Source organism: Bos taurus, chromosome 18 (assembly GCF_002263795.3).
Source record: "Bos taurus isolate L1 Dominette 01449 registration number 42190680 breed Hereford chromosome 18, ARS-UCD2.0, whole genome shotgun sequence".
Lineage (NCBI taxonomy): Eukaryota > Metazoa > Chordata > Mammalia > Artiodactyla > Bovidae > Bos > Bos taurus.
The window spans coordinates 36,659,877-36,680,146 of NC_037345.1; the positions used below are offsets into that span (position 1 = coordinate 36,659,877).

The window sequence follows — 20,270 nt, forward strand, 5'->3', positions numbered from 1 at the left end:
GGTTTTCAGGATATGGTCTGCCATTTCCTAATTAAGAAATGAGTTTGATAGTCCTTTGGCCAACTCAATTCAGACATTGCTATGAAAACCCCAAAGGAGTGGTAACTCCAAGGGACGAAACTCTATTCCCCTCTGAGACCCCACGCCTGCCCGCTCGGGATGTCCCGGCTCTGGGGGTGGGGGGGTTTCTCCCCTCTTCCCGGAGACACCTCAGCTCCCCTAGGTTTGTGTCCTCCTGAGCTCAGCTTGGAGCTGGGCCGGCCGCCTCCGGCTTGCCGCCACCAGGTCGGTGCAAATACCTTTTCCCTCCCTGGGGCCCCAGGCGCGGACACCTCCCAGCCTCCCTCCCTCTCGGCAGCGGGGCGGGGCCGTTTCCCAGCTCGTGAACAGCAGCCCCGGGCCGCTGCAGCAGGAAGCGGAGCCCTTGTTGATGCTGTTCCGTGGCGCGCCTCCCCGCCCTCCGGTAGTCGCCTGGGCTATTCCCTGCTCTGGGGCGCCCCCCTCCGCGCCTGCGCAGTGCCTCGCGGGAGGCGGGGCTCAGATTCCTGTCAGCGGCGGCGGCGGCGGTGGCGGCGACCGTCAGTTTTCGCTGAGGAGAAGCACGAAACGGACCCGTTGGCTCTCCCCCTCCCTTTCCCCCGACCTGAACCCCCCCCCCCTCCTGGCTCGCCGGGAATTAGTCGCCGTGGAGTTCCCCCTCCACCCCGCCGCTGTTTCCTCGGCTCGTCGGTTCGGTGGAAGTCACTGCCCTCGAGGAGGAGGCAGCGGCAGCCGCCCTCGCCTGCCGCCCCCGGTTCGGTGCCCGCGGTCCCGGAGAGGAGGTGCCGCCGCCACCGCCGCTCCCCCCCTCCCGCTGCCCTCGGGCCGGGCTGGGTCGAGTTGCGATGCCCTCGGACTTCATCTCATTGCTCAGCGCGGACCTAGACCTGGAGTCGCCCAAGTCCCTGTACTCACGAGGTGAGTCAGGCTGGGGGCTGGGTGTGTGTGGGGGAAGCGGGGAGGCCCGACCCAGGGGGAACTGGAGGGGTCCCGGTCGGGGGGCGGCCGAGCCTCCGCCGGAATGGTCTGTTTTGGGGGGGGGGCGGTGGTAAGGAGAGGCCGAGGGGCTGGGGGCGGTGGTGGAAGGGGCCCAAGAGGAGTGGTGAACCCTCCCCCGCGGAGCCGCCTGCCGCCCGGGGCCCAAATGCCGTCGGCCCCCGGGTCTGCGGCCCCCGGTGGCTCTGAGCGCCCCTCGGTGGCGGGCTGTCCCCTCTCCCCGGGCGGTCGGCCCCGGCCTCCCCGGCTTGAGGATCACCCAGGACTGGGCCCCGCGCTGGAGCTGCCGCGATCCGGGCGCCGTGGCTCTTCTTACCAGGACCACCCTCCCCAGCAAAGTTGCCCCCAAAGGGGCAGTGTAGCCTGGAGCTGGTTCTGGGTGCAGGATCACCATTTTTCTCCCCCTCCAGGTTGTTTGTGCGCCGTGGTTCTCCCCCCCTCTCTCTCCGGCCTAGTCCACTCCCTCCCCTTGTTGGGACGGCCCCCCTCGACCAGGCGTCCTTCTTTCCTCGTCATCTTATTGCTGGAAAGAGCCCGAATTTTCTTTTCTTTTCTTTTTTCTCTCTTTCCATCTCTGTGACATTCTAATTACTTCTCCCTCTGTTTTACAAAGAGAGGGGTGCTCTCTCTGCATTAGTTTTATTCCTCTCCTGTCCCAGGGGTACCAGCTCAGGGCAGAGACGCTGTCCTTTGAGAATTTTCTCTTTCGTTGCCGTCCTGGGGCTTGTTGCAGGGAGGGGGCATTGGACAGAGTTTCCAGTTTTAAAACTGTTGGCTAAGGCTTGGAGGGGATTCCCGGGATATAAAATATTAACACTTGAGCTGATCTCTACTGGGGTTAAATTCCTATACTGGACACAAGAATGTGTTAGAACAGGTTTCTTGTGCAAGGGCCATCTAACCAAAATTCTCTCACTGCACTCTTCACCACTTTTTAAACCATTGAGAGGGGGTAAAAGATATTACCGGGCTATTAGCCATTTATTTTGACGTATTAAAAAAAAATGAATACCAATGTGGACCTCTTTACTGAGAAATTCAGGGTTTCTTTAGTTTTGGGTTTGATGTATCCACCCGCTGATCCCACCTCTTCCAAAAAGGGCGGCTTCAGCCTCACCTTGTTCTATCTAAATCGCTTAAGTGAATCCGAGTGCGATGGTTTACTCTGGAAGGTACTGGGCTTTATAGACTGACGTTTGTAGAGTCCTACTTAGTGACTGTAGCCATTGTCTTGTTGTTGCTCTGATGACTTTAGTTGGCAATCAAGTCCCTGTAGGATGTTTTTCGGGCAACATTACCTGAAGTAGCTTGAAAATATTGTAATTTTGAGTGTCAGAAGGAAGAGACGGTATCTAGAGGTGATCCTTAGAGGAGGGCTAATGTGATACAATTGGGTGTTAAAAATAGTCAAGACATTAACACCATTTGTGCAGTAACCATCAGATAATTTTCCATGAAACAAATGCTTTATGAAAATCTAAGTTCAGCATGAAGACCAGTGTAGAGGCAATTCAGCCTTCCTTTGCAGAGAATATATTCACAAATATGGACTTTAGCTCTTAAAAATACGTGACAATTATATAAGAGATGTATGCTATCCTTGGCTTTTTTTTTTAGTCATTCAGCATAAAAAGTACTTAATGCTTTTTGTGTTTTTCAGATTCTCTGAAGTTACACCCATCACAGAATTTTCATAGAGCTGGACTATTGGAAGGTCAGCAAAGTGCCATTTTAAAGCATATTGTGTGAGTATGCAAAGGCTTTCTCTAAAATGGAGTTTAAATGAGAAACTTTGCAAACTCATACAATGTAGTTTTCTCCTGAAGAGCCTGATCCTTCTTTTAGAGCAGCTGAATGTTTTAGTGGATTTTATTGCTGTGTTTGATGTCCTTGTTAGCTATTGTATCTGTTTTGAGAAGCTTTGGGGAAAAAACCCACAAAACTTAAAAATTATGTGTTGGGTGTTCTACTTTAGAATTCCGTATCTTGATTCAAGTTTTTTACAAAGCAAACTGAATGTAAAAAGGCTCTAACATTAAGTAAGGTAATGAATAAGACTTAGAGTGACACCAAACACATGTTTAGTTTGAAAAGTCAAAATTTAGAACTTCTATAGGCTGAGCATTTCAGAATGGAATATTAATTATTTATTACAAAAGCATTGATGTCGTTACTGTTGCATCATTTTGAAGGATGAGAAAAGCCAAGTAATAGAGATACTGATTGAGTTATGCTTAGAAAAAAAGGTTTTAGAAAGTTCTGGAAATGTTAATAGACTGTTGAACAAACGGCTGACAGTTACTTTAGAAAACTTTATTCTGTGTTGCCTTCAGCATTTTAGGACAAAAAAAAAAGGACTACTTGTTTTGTTTTTGTAGTTTTTGAAGTGATTTCACATATGTCATTTTTGAATCTAATAACCCTGGGAATTGGACTGCAGAGATGTTAACTTCCTTATGATGAGTAACCTGAAATTAAGAGACTTGGGGAGGGGGGAGAGTCATACAGTAGCAAAGTAAACAGTGCTTTTGTGTTGTAGTTGGTACTTTTTACCCGAACCCAAGCTGCCACTGTAATATATATGTAGCCCGCAACTTAAGCATTTTATGGTCCACTTAAAAAAAGGCCCTAAATATTTAAGTTTGACTTGAGTGTAGGTTTTTGCCTCCCATATGGTAGCCTGGTATATATAGCAAGGGGAAAAGTGGGTTTTATATATAAGCTTAAATTTGAATACCATTTAGCTACTTATTAGCTCTGTGACCTCGGGGAAGTGGTTTTATCTCTCTAAGTCTTAATATTCTTTTATTAAAATGTATATAATCTCTTAAATTTAGTGAGCTAATGTGTATGAAAGTGCTTAGTATAGTGTCTGGCTTAATAAATGTTGTGTATTTGTTCCTTCAGTATCAGCCAAGTTGTCTTAACTATAACTTAAAACATATAAAGTGTTCTCAAATGAATTTTTTATTATATTTATACTTATAAAAGTCCATAGTTATATATTAATATACAAATCAACTTCAGTTTGAGGCAAGGAATTTCTGAAGCGTCTCTTAGTGAAGCATATTTGTTGTTGTTATTTGTAATGTTCAATTTGTGACCATGTTGTGAAGTCATATTTGTCTGTATAAATATGGGCAACAAATTAGAGTGTTATAATTGTAGAGATATCAGGCAGGAGAAAGAAAAGAAAAAATATGAGTGTTAATTACTTAAGCAAATGTTTTGAAATGCAAACAGAAATTTAATATGTATATGTTTAACCAAAATGCTTTTACTAATTTTTCATTTTGGTTGAGAGGATATTCACTTATTTAAAGTAAGATCACCCTTTACAGATTATATATAAATTGTAAAATGTATAAGTATCAAGTTTGTCATGTCCTTTTATATCTCTGATACAAAGTATCAAAAGAAAGTTGTTTGCTTGTGTGATAAAAGAGTTTAATCTATGTACCCTATTCTATTTTCAACCTTTTATTGTGGAAGTTTTAAAGAATATACAAAAGTGGAGAGAATAAAATTACTCTTCTTAATCTTCTCTCCTCCCTCAAGCTGTATTAAATATCAGACATCATAATCATTTCATGTATAAATACCTCTGTATTAGAGTGATATTTCTTATATTACTTCTTAAAATACTCTGTTATTCCAGGAAATACATATTCTAATTTATTTCAACAAGATATAATACAGCAGGAGGCTACTGCTTCAAGTGTACAAGAAAATGTATGCTAGATTTGTAGGTTATGTAGTCATACTTAGGTTCAGATCCTTGTTCGACATTTGTGTATGATCTCAGCTTAGTCATTTAGTCTTTCTGTCCTTTGGTTTTCTCTGTTTTTTAAATGGGGACAATAATAGTATCTTCATAGGTGGTGGTAAGATTATTTGAGGCAAATTCATGTAAAGCATTTAGCCTGGCACATAGTAAACACAGTAAATGTTACCTAAATTTTAAAAATTTAAACAGTCATCTACATAGTTTTTACTGTGTGCCAGGAACTTTACAAATAACTCAATTCTCATAACAGCTATTTGAGATCATTATTATTACACTGTTTCACAGATGAGGAAGCTAAGGAGGCACAGGGAGTTTCAGTAACTTATATAGAGAGTCACACAGCTGATAAGTTGTAAAGACAAGATTCCAACCCAAGTAGTCTCACTTTAGAGTCTGTGCTCTTAAGTACTAAACTGTACTGACTGCTATGATATATGAAGTATTGTCTAGTAATATTTATTGTATGCTTACGTCAGTAGTCCAGATTTCCATCTGATAACTAAAAAATCAGCCTTGAGTGGGGTTTCCCAGGTGGCTCAGTGGTAAAGAATCCGCTTGCCAGTGCAGGAGACATAGGAGATGCAGAAGGATCCCCTGGAGGAGGAGTTGGCAACCATTCCAGTATTCTTGCCTGGGAAATCCCATGGATAGAGGAACCTGGTAGGCTACAGTTCACTGGGTCTCAAGAATCTTGACATGTCTTAGCAACTAAACACATGTGCACAGCCCAGAGTGAGGAAATTGAGTTGTTATCATACAATTTGTTAAGCTTTTTAAAGAACATAGATTTTACAAATTAAAGTTTTTTGGGGGGGAGGATTTGAAACAAAAGTTGGAAAACCTACAGTTGAGTTTTTAGCTTTAAAAATAGTTTCAAAATCTTTTTACTATTCAGTTTGTTTGCATTTATCTTACATATCAGTGATGGACCTTTCTATTCTGTCTCCTTTTTAAGAACAGGAAATTAGGTTTTGCTTTTTTTACTTGAGAAATAATTGACATATATTAGTTTCAAGTTGACAACAAAGATTTGATATTTATATATATTGGGAAGTGATCACCGTAAGTCTAGTTACCTTCTGTCACCCTACATAGTTCTGCTACTGCTGTTTTAATGTAGTGGTTGCCCAACAGTAGGAAAACGGTCTAGCTAGTTAATATAATGATTCATAGCCATTAAAATAATGTTTCTGATGACCCCATAGTTACATGTGAAACTCCTAATAAAATAAGTAAATAAAAGACTGTAATTATATTAAAAATAGCTTGCATAGAAAAAGTCCTGGACAAAAGTATATTCTGCAGATTTTTACCTTTTGATTCTATTTTTGCATTTTCCCTGCTTTCTTTAAAGAAGGTAGTTTATATATATTTTTTAAAAAATAAAGTGGTTTATACTTAGTGTTCAGACTTTAAGGCTAGGATTTTTCTTTGTTGTGCCTGGAAAAAATGTTCAGCTACAAAAAACCGTTTCTTACACTTTCTATATTAAAAAAGGTTGATTTTGGCATATATAGTTGGCTATGTAAAAACTGACATACAAAGTTAAATAAGCAATAAGTCATTCTTGAAATACCTATAGAGATGTAATATAAGGTGGTAGAAAATCAGATAAAATAGGGAAAATAATATAAGCAAATTAGAAGAAAATAGAGTAATAAAAACGGGATTAAAATTTTAAAATGCTTCAAAAAGTATGAGTTAAGAGATTACATTAAAATACTTTTAAAAGTATGAGTTAAGAAATTACATATGGATCAAATTAAAGAACTGGTTAGATAAGAGCTAAACACCAATATGATGTAGTCCTGATATGACTTAAATATTTAAGATTGGAAGATTTTTAAAAGAAAAGATGAAATATTGTAATGAGTTAGGGAAAAATAAACTACTTAAAAAAAACCCACTACTCTAAATCTATTAGATATTATATCATGCAGTAATGTTACTTTATAGTTCAAAATTGAAAATCCTAAAAATAGTAGGTTTTTTTTAAAACAGATTTTATTGGCATATTACTGGGATATTTAATTACCTCTAAGTCTGATTTATTTTTTTCCTAGGGCTTGTGTTCATAAGATAGTCAGGGCATACACGATGATATGTATTAAGATAACTTACTGGAAAGGACTTTTTGGAAATATTTAATGTTAAAAGTACTCTACTGAATCCTTTTCTGGTTTAGAATCTATTAATCTCTATTCGTCTATACCTAACAAACTAAAAATATTATTATGGAAATAATTATAGAAATGAATTTTAAACATAACAAATTTATACCTAGTTTATGCCAACTTTGTTTCTAGGATCCATCTCTCTAATTTCATTTGTTTTTTGTCTCTTCCTAAACTGTTTCTCTTTTTTTTTTAATTTTAATTTTTATTCAGTACTAGAATTCGGTTGCTTATTACAGCAAAAGGATAGAAATACATATTTAATCAGATGGTTCTTGGTCTGCTCTTCATTCACTCTTGACTCTACTGTATTTATTCCAGGAGTCCCCTAAAACTTGAAAATGAAAGTACAGAAAGACATTTCTTATTGTGATCAATAACTATATAAATAGCCACTTTTTATTAGAAAAAGTTGACTGATTAGATTGTTTTCTATTAAGGATAACATGTAATTAGAAAAAATAAAGATCAAATTAATCTGAACCATCAGTTGGGCCTGATTATATAGTGACAGAGGATAATTCTGTTAGAGAGGTAAAAGATGTTCTTCAATAGTAATGTTGCTTATTATACTCTTTTCTTGTTATTAAGATTTTATTTCAAGTTACGTGAGAGAGATTCATGTGTCTTTTATTTCCTGCTGTCTTAATAAAAATCAAGGTTAAAAAATCTAATAAAGTATAATACACTAATTATAAACATGTACTTGAATGAAAAGGTAGAAATCATCTTTATGGATTAACTATAGATAATGATTTCAGCTTCCAGGTATAAATAAAACCTCATGTTGTGATGAAGCATCTATATTTTTGGTTTAAACTAAAGATGCGATGCATGAGATTTTTCAGTTACTTTTATTTATTAATAACTATTAAAATAGATTTTTTTTCCTCTTTTATTTTTAATATTTACTTTGATAAGTTGTTGTTTAGTTGCTAAAGTTGGTAATGATTATTACTGCAGGCCAGCCATGAATCCTTATCCTGTCTTTCCCATTCAGAAATGTTATTAATCCTTTAGTAAATTTAGTACTTGGTTTTTAAAATGAGACAAGAACAGAAAAGTTACTAATAGTGAGCCAAGTTGTTGATTACTCTTTACAAATTTAGTTTTAGTTTTAAAAAAACATCTACGTAAAGCCATCTTTGTAGGACATGTTAGAAGAAACAGTGTTGGTAAAGAGAAGAAAGAGTAATCAATTCAATGTTAGTAATAATTGAAAACATTTTTTGAGCAATTTATCAGCTTTTACAGATATTTTTCACATTTAATCCTCAGAAAAATCCTGTGAGTATCCCTGTTTCATCAATGAGGAAACTGAAGTATAGAGGGATTCAATGATTTTTTTAAGGTCACATAGTTAGCTAGTGGAGGAGGCTGGAATTTGAAACTTGACTATTTTACTCCAGAGTTTTGAGTTTTTACTTACTCTCTTAACAGTACAAATATTTGGTAATTGGCATTTATACTTCAGGCCCTAATGAGGTTATACTACTATTCAAGTGGTGTAAAAAGAATACTTTGTGTAGATTTCTTTAGCTTAACAGTTCCTATAAAATAATGAGAGAAATTCTATAAGCCACACATAAAAATCAGTAAAGATTATGATGATGACCCTTTTGAGAAATATTTTAATGCTCAAAATTAGCAAATCAGTGCCTCACTTTGATGGGTGTCTTTAAGATTTATCTGAAGCACACTGCTGTTTGAACCTGTTTTGACTGATGATGGTGCTCAAAAGTGAAAAGAAAGGGGAGGGGTAAGCAAGCCACCACCTAAGGAGGACTGCTTTAAAAATGGAGGATGCCGTTGGTCTCTTCATTTCTTTGGCAGTAGTTTATAGAAGCATAGAAGTCACTGCACCCTATTTCTGCTGGTATGTTTCAGAGCCTAACTAAACCCAAGAAGAAATAAGCAATAGAAAAAGCAGTACTCATAGAACATTGGGAGTTAGTTCTGTTTCTTGCTGTGGTTGGTGTTAGTTCCTGAGCTTGCTGAAAATTGTTAGGCAGTAGAAAATCTGGATATTAATTTTGATTAAGCCTTTAGACCACGTGGAAAATCGTATAAGTGGTCCTTTTATTCAGCAGGGACATTATCATCAGACTTGCTTACCTAAGAGTTGTGGGGAAGAATAACTGAAATAATGTTAGAGGATTTTGAAAAAAATAGTGATATTTTGCAAAAGGCCCTATTAAATTTACTTTGGTTCTTCTTTCCACTGTCTCGCTCTCTTTTTTCACCCAGTCTCCCCATTTTACCTATGTCTCCATTTTCTCATGGTTCTCTCTGCATTTTGCTTGTTGGTTCTGCTGTTACTTTTTGTATCCTTTCTTTCCTCTCTTTTAACAAAAACAAACCATCTTTATACATGTACACAGGTATACCCATTTTAAGTGTTCCTGAAGTTTTTAACAAGTGTATACATTGTTTAACCACTACAGACAAGCTATAGAACTTCTACTCTTTTGTAGTCAATTCTGCCCACTCTAGCCCCTCAGGCAACTACTGATCTGTTTTTCCTTAGATTAGTTTTGCCTTTTTTAGAAATTTGTATAAATGGATTTATATAGAACACACTGTTTACAGTATGCAGTGTGTACTCTTCTCTTTAATTTTGTTGTTCAACCACCATAACCTTCTAAAAAGGAAAACTAGTGTTTTAAAGGACATAAAGTTAGTAAGGCATTTTTTATTTCTGTATTCTGAATGTAGCCAAGTGTGGTTTATTTTAGAGATAATTCTTTTATGCCTATGTGCAGGGTTATAGGTTACATAGTCATATTATTGTTATCGTTATATTATTATAGTACTATTATTATTCATTCACTCAAAGTGAATTTATTCCCATGTATCCTGGCCACATATTGCTTATAGTTTAGTAATAGAGATTGTATGTAAATAAGCAGTGATAACACAGAGTTTTAAAAGGTTTTATAATTCATTCTAGAATGGAGGATGAAGTTAATATGAAGTTCCTGTTTGTTAATAGGAAAATACTTTTGTGCAGAGTGTATCTGAGTGTTATTTGTCCCCCTATTTAATAACTGTAAATTGAGGTTTAAAACTTTAAACTTTCTTTTTAAAACTGTTTAAGTCTTCAGAAGGTTATAGAGTTGAAGAATATGTGGAGGGTATGTACTTATTTATACTGATCATAAAGGTAAAAACAGTGTGAGCTTTCTGTCCCATGTGAGTACTATCTTGTGCTTGATTGTGAATTATAAATGCTAATTTTGAGTAAAATTCATGTTTGCCCAGTAATCATATTGTACTACTATACTACTATAATTGTATTATACTACTTTACTACTAGTTTGAACATTAGACGTTAAAATACTTTTGTAAAACAGTGTAACAGAACAATTAAATGTTTATTGATGAAGGTGTGATTAACCTTAACTATTTGCTTGAATTAAAGTTTTCATTACAACAATACTGTAAAGCAGTTATCCTTCAATTAAAAATAAATTTAAAAAATAAAAATAAAGTTTTTGTTACAATTTTCTAGGGGAATCAATTAAAACCTTGTATTTAAAAGTGTCTGATAGCAGTAAAAAATCCAAACATAGTCTTAACAAACAGCTATTCTTCACAATAGATTTGTAGTTAAAAGTCTTAGAGAGTTTGTTACTGTTTTTTTCCAGTTTTTAAGTAACAACTTGCTTGTTGGGTTTAAATTCTGAAAGGAAGATTTCTACTTAAAATTGTAATTAATGATAATAAATGAATGTTCACAAATGTAAATGCTCAATTTATAAGTACCTAGATGATGGGCAGTTATAAGTATTTGAGAAACATTGTAAATTAAAAGTTTACTTTAATAAGGTTTTATAAAATTGTATTGTGAACTCCAAAACTGTTTCCTATATTCTTTTTCATTTTTATTGTTAGGTTATATTCTAGTCTAGACTTTTAGGTAAAGTAAATGAATGGGAAATATAAACATACAGCTTAAAAATAAATAAATAAACATACAGCTTGAATTTTGTAATTTTATAATGATTTTTGAAGAACTTTTCATTTTCTTAGTTTACTTTTGCCTATGATATTGAGTAGAGAGTGAACATTTATATATACTAATTGATTAATATGCCTTGGATAAAATCACCACTTAATTCCTTTAAAAACTCTTTATTGCTTAAAAAAAAAACCAGGATAATGAAGTTATTGAAGGACAGAAAGTCACTAGTTAACCAAATTACTGCTTTGTTATAGTAAGCATAAATAACATGTTTATAGTGTAAAATATAGTAAATAAAAACTAAAAAATGACTTTTTTGAGAATGTTTCCCAAACTTCACAAGAGTGGATAACACTGTAAATGCTGCATAGGAAAAAAAAAATTAGTGCATCCTGAATTGAGAACAAATAAAAAGAAGAGTTGAAATCAAAGAATATGAAGTGATTTTCTAATAAATTCATAATAAATTAAAAGTGCTAGAGATGATAATAAGTAAATCAAAGTCCCATATACTTATCTGAATTGTGAATAAAAACACAATTTCAAAAACATATATTACTTAATAGCTGTGTAATTTTTTCCTGCAGTTTATTGTGATCCACACAGTCAAAGGCTTTGGCATAGTCAGTAAAGCAGAAATTGTTGTTTTTCCGGAACTCTCTTGCTTTTTCGATGATCCAGCAGATGTTGGCAATTTGATCTCTGGTTCCTCTGCCTTTTCTAAAACCAGCTTGAACTCCTGAAGTTCATGGTTCACGTACTGCTGAAGCCTGGCTTAGAGAATTCTGAGCATTACTTTACTAGCATGTGAGATGAGTGCAATTGTGCGGGAGTTTGAGCATTCTTTGGCATTGCCTTTCTTTGGGATTGGAATGAAAACTGACCTTTTCCAGTCCTGTGGCCACTGAGTTTTCCAAATTTGCTGGCATATTGAGTGCAGCACCTTCACAGCATCATCTTTCAGGATTTGGAATAGCTCAACTGGAATTCCATCACCTCCACTAGCTTTGTTCGTAGTGATGCTCTCTAAGGCCCACTTGACTTCACATTCCAGGATGTCTGACTCTAGGTGAGTGATCACACCATTGTGATTATCTGGGTCGTGAAGATCTTTTTTGTACAGTTCTTCTGTGTATTCTTGCCACCTCTTCTTAATATCTTCTGCTTCTGTTAGGTCCATACCATTTCTGTCCTTTATCGAGCCCATCTTTGCATGAAATGTTCCCTTGGTATCTCTAATTTTCTTAAAGAGATCCCTAGTCTTTCCCATTCTGTTGTTTCTTGAGAAACCTATATGCAGGTCAGAAAGCAACAGTTAGAACGGGACATGGAACAACAGACAGGTTCCAGATAGGAAAAGGAGTACGTCAAGGCTGTATACTGTCACCCTGCTTATTTAACTTATATGCAGAGTACATCATGAGAAACGCTGGGCTGGAAGAAGCACAAGCTGGAATCAAGGTTGCCCGGGAGAAATATCAATAACCTCAGATACGCAGATGACACCACCCTTATGGCAGAAAGTGAAGAGGAACTCAAAAGCCTCTTGATGAAAGTGAAAGAGGAGAGTGAAAAAGTTGGGTTAAAGCTCAACATTCAGAAAAGGAAGATCATGGCATCTGGTCCCATCACTTCATGGGAAATAGATGGGGAAACAGTGGAAACAGTGTCAGACTTTATTTTGGGGGGCTCCAAAATCACTGCAGACAGCCATGAAATTAAAAGATGCTTACTCCTTGGAAGAAAAGTTATGACCAACCTAGATAGCATATTGAAAAGCAGAGACATTACTTTGCCAACAAAGGTTCGTCTAGTCAAGGCTATGGTTTTTCCTGTGGTCACGTATGGATGTGAGAGTTGGACTGTGAAGAATGCTGAGTGCCGAAGAATTGATGCTTTTGAAGTGTGGTGTTGGAGAAGACTCTTGGGAGTCCCTTGGATTGCAAGGAGATCAGCCCTGGGTGTTCTTTGGAAGGACTGATGCTAAAGCTGAAACTCCAGTACTTTGGCCACCTCATGCGAAGAGTTGACTCATTGGAAAAGACTCTGATGCTGGGAGGGATTGGGGGCAGGAGGAGAAGGGGACAACAGAAGATGAGATGGCTGGATGGCATCACTGACTCGATGGACGTGAGTCTGGGTGAACTCCAGGAGTTGGTGATGGACAGGGAGGCCTGGTATGCTGCTATTCATTGGGTCGCAAAGAGTTGGACACGACTGAGCGACTGAACTGAACTGAACTGTGTAATTTTAAGCAAGTTATTTAACCTTTCTATTTGTTTTCTATAAAGTGGAGCTAATAGGTTCATATTTTGTTATGAGGATTGGATTGGATATTTGTTAATATTTCTAAAGAGCTTGCTACATAGTAAGCAGTATATAAATATTTGTTAAATAAAATTCATATGTAGAGCTAAGTTATTTGGCAAACAAACTTACTCAAGATACAGTAAGGAAACAGGGTTTTATTATTATGCATAAGGTTCTGAACACCCAAATCAGATGTTGTTAAATTTATATGCTAAAGCTTAGATATTCACAGCAATATGTCTTGCAGAATTTATGTTCCTAAAATACAAATCTAATCATATTGCTTGCTTAAAAAAATCCTATAATGGTGCCCATGGGCTTTTAGGATGAAATCCAAATTCTTAAAGACCTACCTGGTTCCAGATTATCTTTTTGTTTTAATTATGATGAAATTCATAGAGGATAAAGTTTATCATTTTAATAGTTTTAAAATGTATAATTCAGTGAGTTTTAGTCCATTTATAGTGTGCAACCAGCACCATTATATAATTCCAGAACATTTTCATCACCCCAAGCAGAAACCCCTTACTCATTTAGCAGTCATTCACCATTCCCTTCCCCACCCCCAGCCCCTGGTAGCCACTCTTTTGCTTTTTGTCTCTATGAATTTGCCTATTCTAGACATTTCATATAAAAGAAATCATATATGTGGTCTTTTGTGAGTTCTTTGTTTCACTTATAATGTTTTCAAGGTTTATTCATGTTGTAGCATGTATCAGTAATTCATTTCTTTTTATGGATGGATAATATTCCATTAAATGGATACATACTTTTGTTTATCCATTCATTTATTAGTTGATGGACATCTGGGTTGTTTTGGCTATTATGAACGTTTATGTACAAGTTTTTGTGTGTACAGATGCTTTCATTTCTCTTGGGTGTATACCTGTGAGTGCAAATGGTGGGTCATATGGTAACTCTATATTTATCTTCTTGAGGAACTGCCAAACTGCTTTCTACAATAGCTGCACCTTTTTACATTTTCAGCAGCAGTATAGGAAGGTTCTGATTTCTCCACATTGTTGTCATTCTTACTATTATCTGTCTTTTTGATTATAGCTATCACTAGTGGGTATGAAGCAGTCTCCTGGGGTTTTGATTTATATTTACCTGATGACTAATGATGTTGAATATCTTTTATATGTTTATTTGCCATTAATATCTTTGGAGAAATACCGATTCAAGGCTTTGCTCATTTAAAACTGAACTATTTGTCTTTCCGTCGTTTAATTGTAGGAGCTCTTATATTCTTTTTACAAGTCCCTTATTAAATATATGATTTACCAGAATTTTCTCCTGTTCTGTGAATTGTCTTTTTACTTTCTTGGTAGAGTCTTATGATGCACAGATCTTTTTAATTTTGTTGACATCTACTTTATCTGTTTTGTTGTTGTTGCTTATGCTTTGTGTCATATTTACGAAACTGTTGCCTAATACAAGGTCAGAAAGATTACGCCTATGTTTTCTTCTGAGAGTTCTGTAGTTTTGGCTTTTACATTTAGGTCTTCAATCCATTTTGAGTTAGTTTTTGTCTGTGGTGTGAAGTAGGGGTCCAGTGTCATGCTTTTGCATGTGGATATCCAGTTGCCCCCAGTACTATTTGTTGAAAAGGCTGCTGTTTCCCATTGAATGGCGTTGGCATCCTTGTTGAAAATCAGTTGACTATAGGCACGTGGATCCTCAGTTCTTTTCTAATCATCTATATGTTTATTCTTATGTCAGTACCACATTGTCTTGATTACTATAGCTTTGAAATTAGGAAGAATTAATCTTTAAATTTTGTTCTTTTATGAAATTGTTTTGGCTATTCAGGGTCCCTTGAATTTCCATTTGAATTTTAGAATCAACTTCTCAGTTTATGCAAAAAAGTAAGCTGTGATATTAATAAGGGTTGCATTGAATCTGTAGGCCAGTTTGAGGCGCATTACCATCTTAATAGTATTCAGTCTTTATGAACATGGGATGTGTTTTCCTTTATTTAGGTTTTCTTTCATTTCTTTCAACAATGTTTTGTAGTTTTCAGAATATAAGTTTTACATCTTTTAAACATCTATTTTTAAGTATTTTATTCTTTTTGATCATTGTTTTTAATAAAATTATGGAAATAATTTGAAGAAAGATCTCTCAAAACATAGGAGAGCTTTAGTATTAAAGTAATACCTTATGCATGTGATCAGGAAATGAAACCCAAACCACAATAAGGTAAGTGTACAATATTAGAATCAACCATGGAAATTAAAGCTGCAATAAACCATAAAGAGCATTTAGTAAAGTCCAGTTTTGTTTAAAAAGTTATACTGATAACCTTGTTTCTCAAGGACCTCACATTCTCTTATGTGGCACAAGTGCCTTATATCTGAAAGGTGCTTGAATGGATGACTGAATGAATGAATATCACATGCAAAAAAGAAGGAAGGAATGGTCTTGAAAGTCTGAGGATTGTGCTCTAATTGTATAAACCATGTAGAAAGCATTGATTGGAATAATAACCAAATTAAAATTATTACAGGTAGAAGGATGCTAGGCCTTTAAAGAATTGGAGTTATTTAATCTGTTAAGACAAAGGTTTAAGTAATTAAGATGAAAATGGAGGTAGATTTGATCACTAAATCTGGGATACTCAAATAAGAAGGTTCTCTTGAAGCTTGACCACCTTCACCCATTTCATTTACAACACCCACCCTCCCCCACCAAAACCACCAGTCTATATCTTTGAGTTCAGTTTTTAAGAAAAAATTTTGATTGCTTATATAAGTGAGATCATACAATACTTGTCTTTCTCTGTCTGACTTATTTCACTTAGCATAATGCCCTCAAGGTCCATTCATGTTGTTAAATGGCAGGATCTCCTTCTTTTATGGCTGAATAATATTTCTCTGTGTATGTGTGTATATATATATCACATCTTGTTTATCCATTCATTTATTGATGGACCCTTTGGTTGTTTCCTTGTCTTGACTGTTGTAAATAATGCTGCAGTGAAAATGAGGGTGCAGATACCTTTTCAAGATAGTTGTTTAGTTTTCTTCAGGTAAATACCCAGAAGTGGAATCGTTGGATCATACGATTCTACTTTTAATTTTGGGGGGAACCTTTGTACTGTTTTCCTAGTGGCTGCACCTGACTGACATTCTTGAGCACAGGAATTGATGGTATTTAAATAAAAACAGCTTAGTTAAATGAAAGAAATACATAGGTGATTGGCTATAAAGAAACAGTATGAAGAATCTAACTATACTTCATTTTATTGATTAGGTTAACTGTTCCTGTGTATTTAGTTTAATAGCAAAATACTGCTCGTGCTATTAAACATATTATTTAAGTTATATTTAAGAGTATTTTGGCTTTAATATATTTTTCATAAGTATTGATAAACAAATGTTTTAAAATGAAGGCACCGATTTAATAAAAATATATTAAATTGATAAGCACATGAAAATTTTTCAACATCATTAGTCATTACGGAAATGCAGAACAAAACCATAGTAAGATACCACTTCAGATCTACTAAGATGGCTATAATCAAAAAGACAGGTAAAATTAGTGTTGATAAGGATGTAGAGAAATAAGCTCACACATTGCTGGTGGAGTATAAAACAGTACAGCCACTTTGGAAAATAATCTGATAGTTCCTCAAAAAGTTAAACACAGAGTTACCATATCCAGCAACCTCATTTCTAGATACATACCCAAGAGAAATGAAAACATATGTATACATAAAATCTTGTATATATATGCTCTTAGCAGCATTGTTAATAATAGACAGAGTATGGAAACAACCCAAATGTCCATTAACTAATGAATGGATGGATAAACAAAATGTAGTATGTCCATTTAATAGAATAGTATTTGGCCAAAGGAATCAATTACTGCAACATGGATGAGTCTTGAAAATATGCTCAGTTGAAGAAGTCAGTCACAAAGGACCACATATTGTATGATTCCATTTATATAAAATCTACAGACTAGGCAAATCTAGAGAGGCAGAAAGTAAATTAGTAGTTCCTAGGGATGGACAGTGGTATGGAGAATTATAGTTAAACCATTTGGAGTTTCTTTGGAGAATGATAAAACTATTCTAAAATTTATTGTGATGATGGATGCACAACTCTGTACTGAAAGCTAAGTTTCCATTAACAGATGAAAGGATAACTAAAATGTATATAAATACAGTGGAATATTATTCATTCTTATAAAGGAATGAAATTCTGATATCATTTTACAGCATGGGTTAACCTTGAAAATGTATGCTAAGTGAAATAAGCCAGACACAGAAGGACAAATATTGTCAGTTTCCTTGGAGTATCTAGAATAAAGACAAAAGGTAGAACGTGGTCACCAGGGACTATGGGGAGAAGGCAGTGAGGAGTTATTTTTTAATGGGTATATATAGAGTTTATGTTTGGGGTGATAAGTCCTAGAAATGAATAGTAGTGATGATTATTGTACAACATTGTGAATGAACTTAATGCCGTTGAATTGTTGACTTAAAAAATGGTTACAGTGGTACATTTTATATATGTTTTACCCCACACATAAATGTTTAAAAAAGTAATTATAAGACTGAGATATAGTAACTTTTTTGGGGGTAAAGTTAATGAAACAGGTAATTGTGTGGTGGCACATGGGAGACTTTCATTTTCCCATTTAACACAGTGTACTTTAGCTGTCTGAATAATTTAAATGTGCTTTAAATGTAAATGGCATCATCTCAATACTGAGTGTGCTACATTTTAAATAATCAAAAACAAAATTTTGATGAGCACGATTAGACTACAGATGAATTTGTGAAAAATTCATGAAGTAGATTAACCTCATTTAGATTGGAAATTTTTTTGAATATTAATATGCATGGCTGATTCATTTTGCTAATTTTTCGAAAGCAAATGTTTATATTTAATTGTAGCATGAGGATTGCAGTTTTCCGATAAATGTCACACAATAATGACAGTGAGCTAGGAGGAAGAAAAATTGCATAAATGAAGTGAGATATGCTTCTATAGCTATGGAAGCTATTTTGTTGTTGTTCAGTCACTAAGTTGTGTCCTACTCTTTGTGACTCCCGTGGACTGCAGCACCCCAGGCTTCCCTGTCCTTCACCATCTCCTGGAGTTTGCTCAAATTCATGTCCATTGAGCCAGTGATACTATCTAACCATCTCATCCTCTCCTGCCCTCTTCTCCTTTTGCCTTCAATCTTTCCCAGTGTCAAGGTCTTTTCTAAAGTCGGCTCTTCGCATCAGGTGGCCAAAATATTGGAGCTTCAGCATCAGTCCTTCCAGTGAATATTCAGGATTGATTTCCTTTAGGATGGATTGGTTTGATCTCCTTGAAGTCCAAGGGACACTCAAGAGTCTTGTCCAGCACCACATTTCAAATGCATCAGTTCTTTGGTGCTCAGCCTTCTTTATGGTCCAGTTCTCACATCTGTACATGACTACTGGAAATACCATAGCTTTGACTATACAGACCTTTGTCGGCAAAGTGATGTCTCTGCTTTTTAATACTCTGTCTAGATTTGTCATAGCTTTCCTTCCAAGGAGCAAGTATCTTTTAATTTTATGGCCAAATGGTGATTTTGGAGCCCAAGAAAAAAAGTCTGTCACTGTTTCCACTTTTTCCCCCATGTATTTGTCATGAAGTGATGGGACCAGATGCCATCATCATAAGTTTTTGAATATTGAGTTTGAAGTCAGCTTTTTCACTTTCCTCTTTCACCCTCCTCAAAAGGCTCTTCAGTTCCTCTTCACTTTCTGCCACTAGAGTGGTATCATCTGCACATCTGAGGTTGTTGATATTTCTCCCAGCAACCTTGATTCCAGCTTGTGATTCATCCATCCCAGCATTTTGCATGATAAACTCTGCATATAAGTTAAATAAACAGGGTGATAATATACAGCCTTGTTGTATTCCTTCCCAGTTTTGAGTCATTCTGGTTCCATGTCCAGTTCTAACTATTGCTTCTTGACCCGCATACAGGTTTCTCAGGAGACAGGTAAGATGGTCTGGTATTCCCATCTCTTGAAGAATTTTCCACAGTTTGTTGTGATCCACACAAAGTCTTTCACATAGAAAATGAAGCAGAAGTAGATGTTTTTCTAGAATTCCCTACTTTCTCTGTGATCCAAATGAATGAATGTTGGCAATTTGATGTGTTTCCTCTGCTTTTTCTAAACTCAGCTTGTACATCTGCAAGTTCTTGGTTCACATACTGCTGAAGCCTAGTTTAAAGGATTTTGAGCATAACCTTGCTAGCATGAAGAGTGAGCAGGTGAGCACAGTAATCCTTTTGTTTGAACTTTCTTTGGCACTACCCTTCTTTAGAATTAGAGTGAAAACTGACCTTTTTTTAGTCCTGCAGCCACGGCTGAGTTTTCCAAATTTGCTGACATATTAAGTTCAATACTTCAATAGCATCATCTTTTAGGATTTGAAATAGCTCAGCTGGAATTCCATCACCTCCATTAGCTTTGTTTGTAGTAATGCCTCCTAAGGCCCACTTGACTGTACACTGTCTTGGTTCATGTACCTAACATTCCAAGTTCCTATGCAAAATTGTTCTTTACAGCGCCGGACTTTACTTTAACCACAAGACACATCCACAGCTGAGGATCTTTTCCACTTTGGCCCAGCCACTTCATTCTTTGAGCTATTAGTAATTCTGGAGCTATTAGTAATTGCCGTCTGCTCTTCCCCAGTAGCATATTGTACACCTTCTGACGTGGGTGTGGGGGGGCTCATCTTCTGGCCTTTTCATAGTGTTTATGGAAACTATAAACCCTATTAAGTCTTGTAAAGATGTTCTTTTTGTATTTATATTAATAATTAGTAGAGGATAATAAGGACCCTGGATAACTGCTAGATTATTATTAGTTTTTGTTCATTTTCTTAATGATATCTTTTATCTTTTTATTATTTTTTAACTTTTATTTTATATTGGAGTATAGTTGATTAACAATATGTTAGTTTCAGATGTGCAGCAAAGTGACTCAGTTATTCAT

At 36.2% G+C, this 20,270-nt stretch overlaps 1 protein-coding gene across 1 annotated transcript in view; it reads left to right on the plus strand.

Moving 5' to 3' along the window:
* Positions 1-784: 784 nt before the first annotated feature.
* NFAT5 (nuclear factor of activated T cells 5) overlaps positions 785-20,270 on the plus strand; it is a 119,691-nt gene continuing 100,205 nt past the window's right edge. Inside the window, 2 exon segments of the mRNA XM_002694839.7 lie at positions 785-957; positions 2,696-2,749. Coding sequence (XP_002694885.2) covers positions 885-957; positions 2,696-2,749 — 127 coding nt within the window. The 5' untranslated portion in view covers positions 785-884.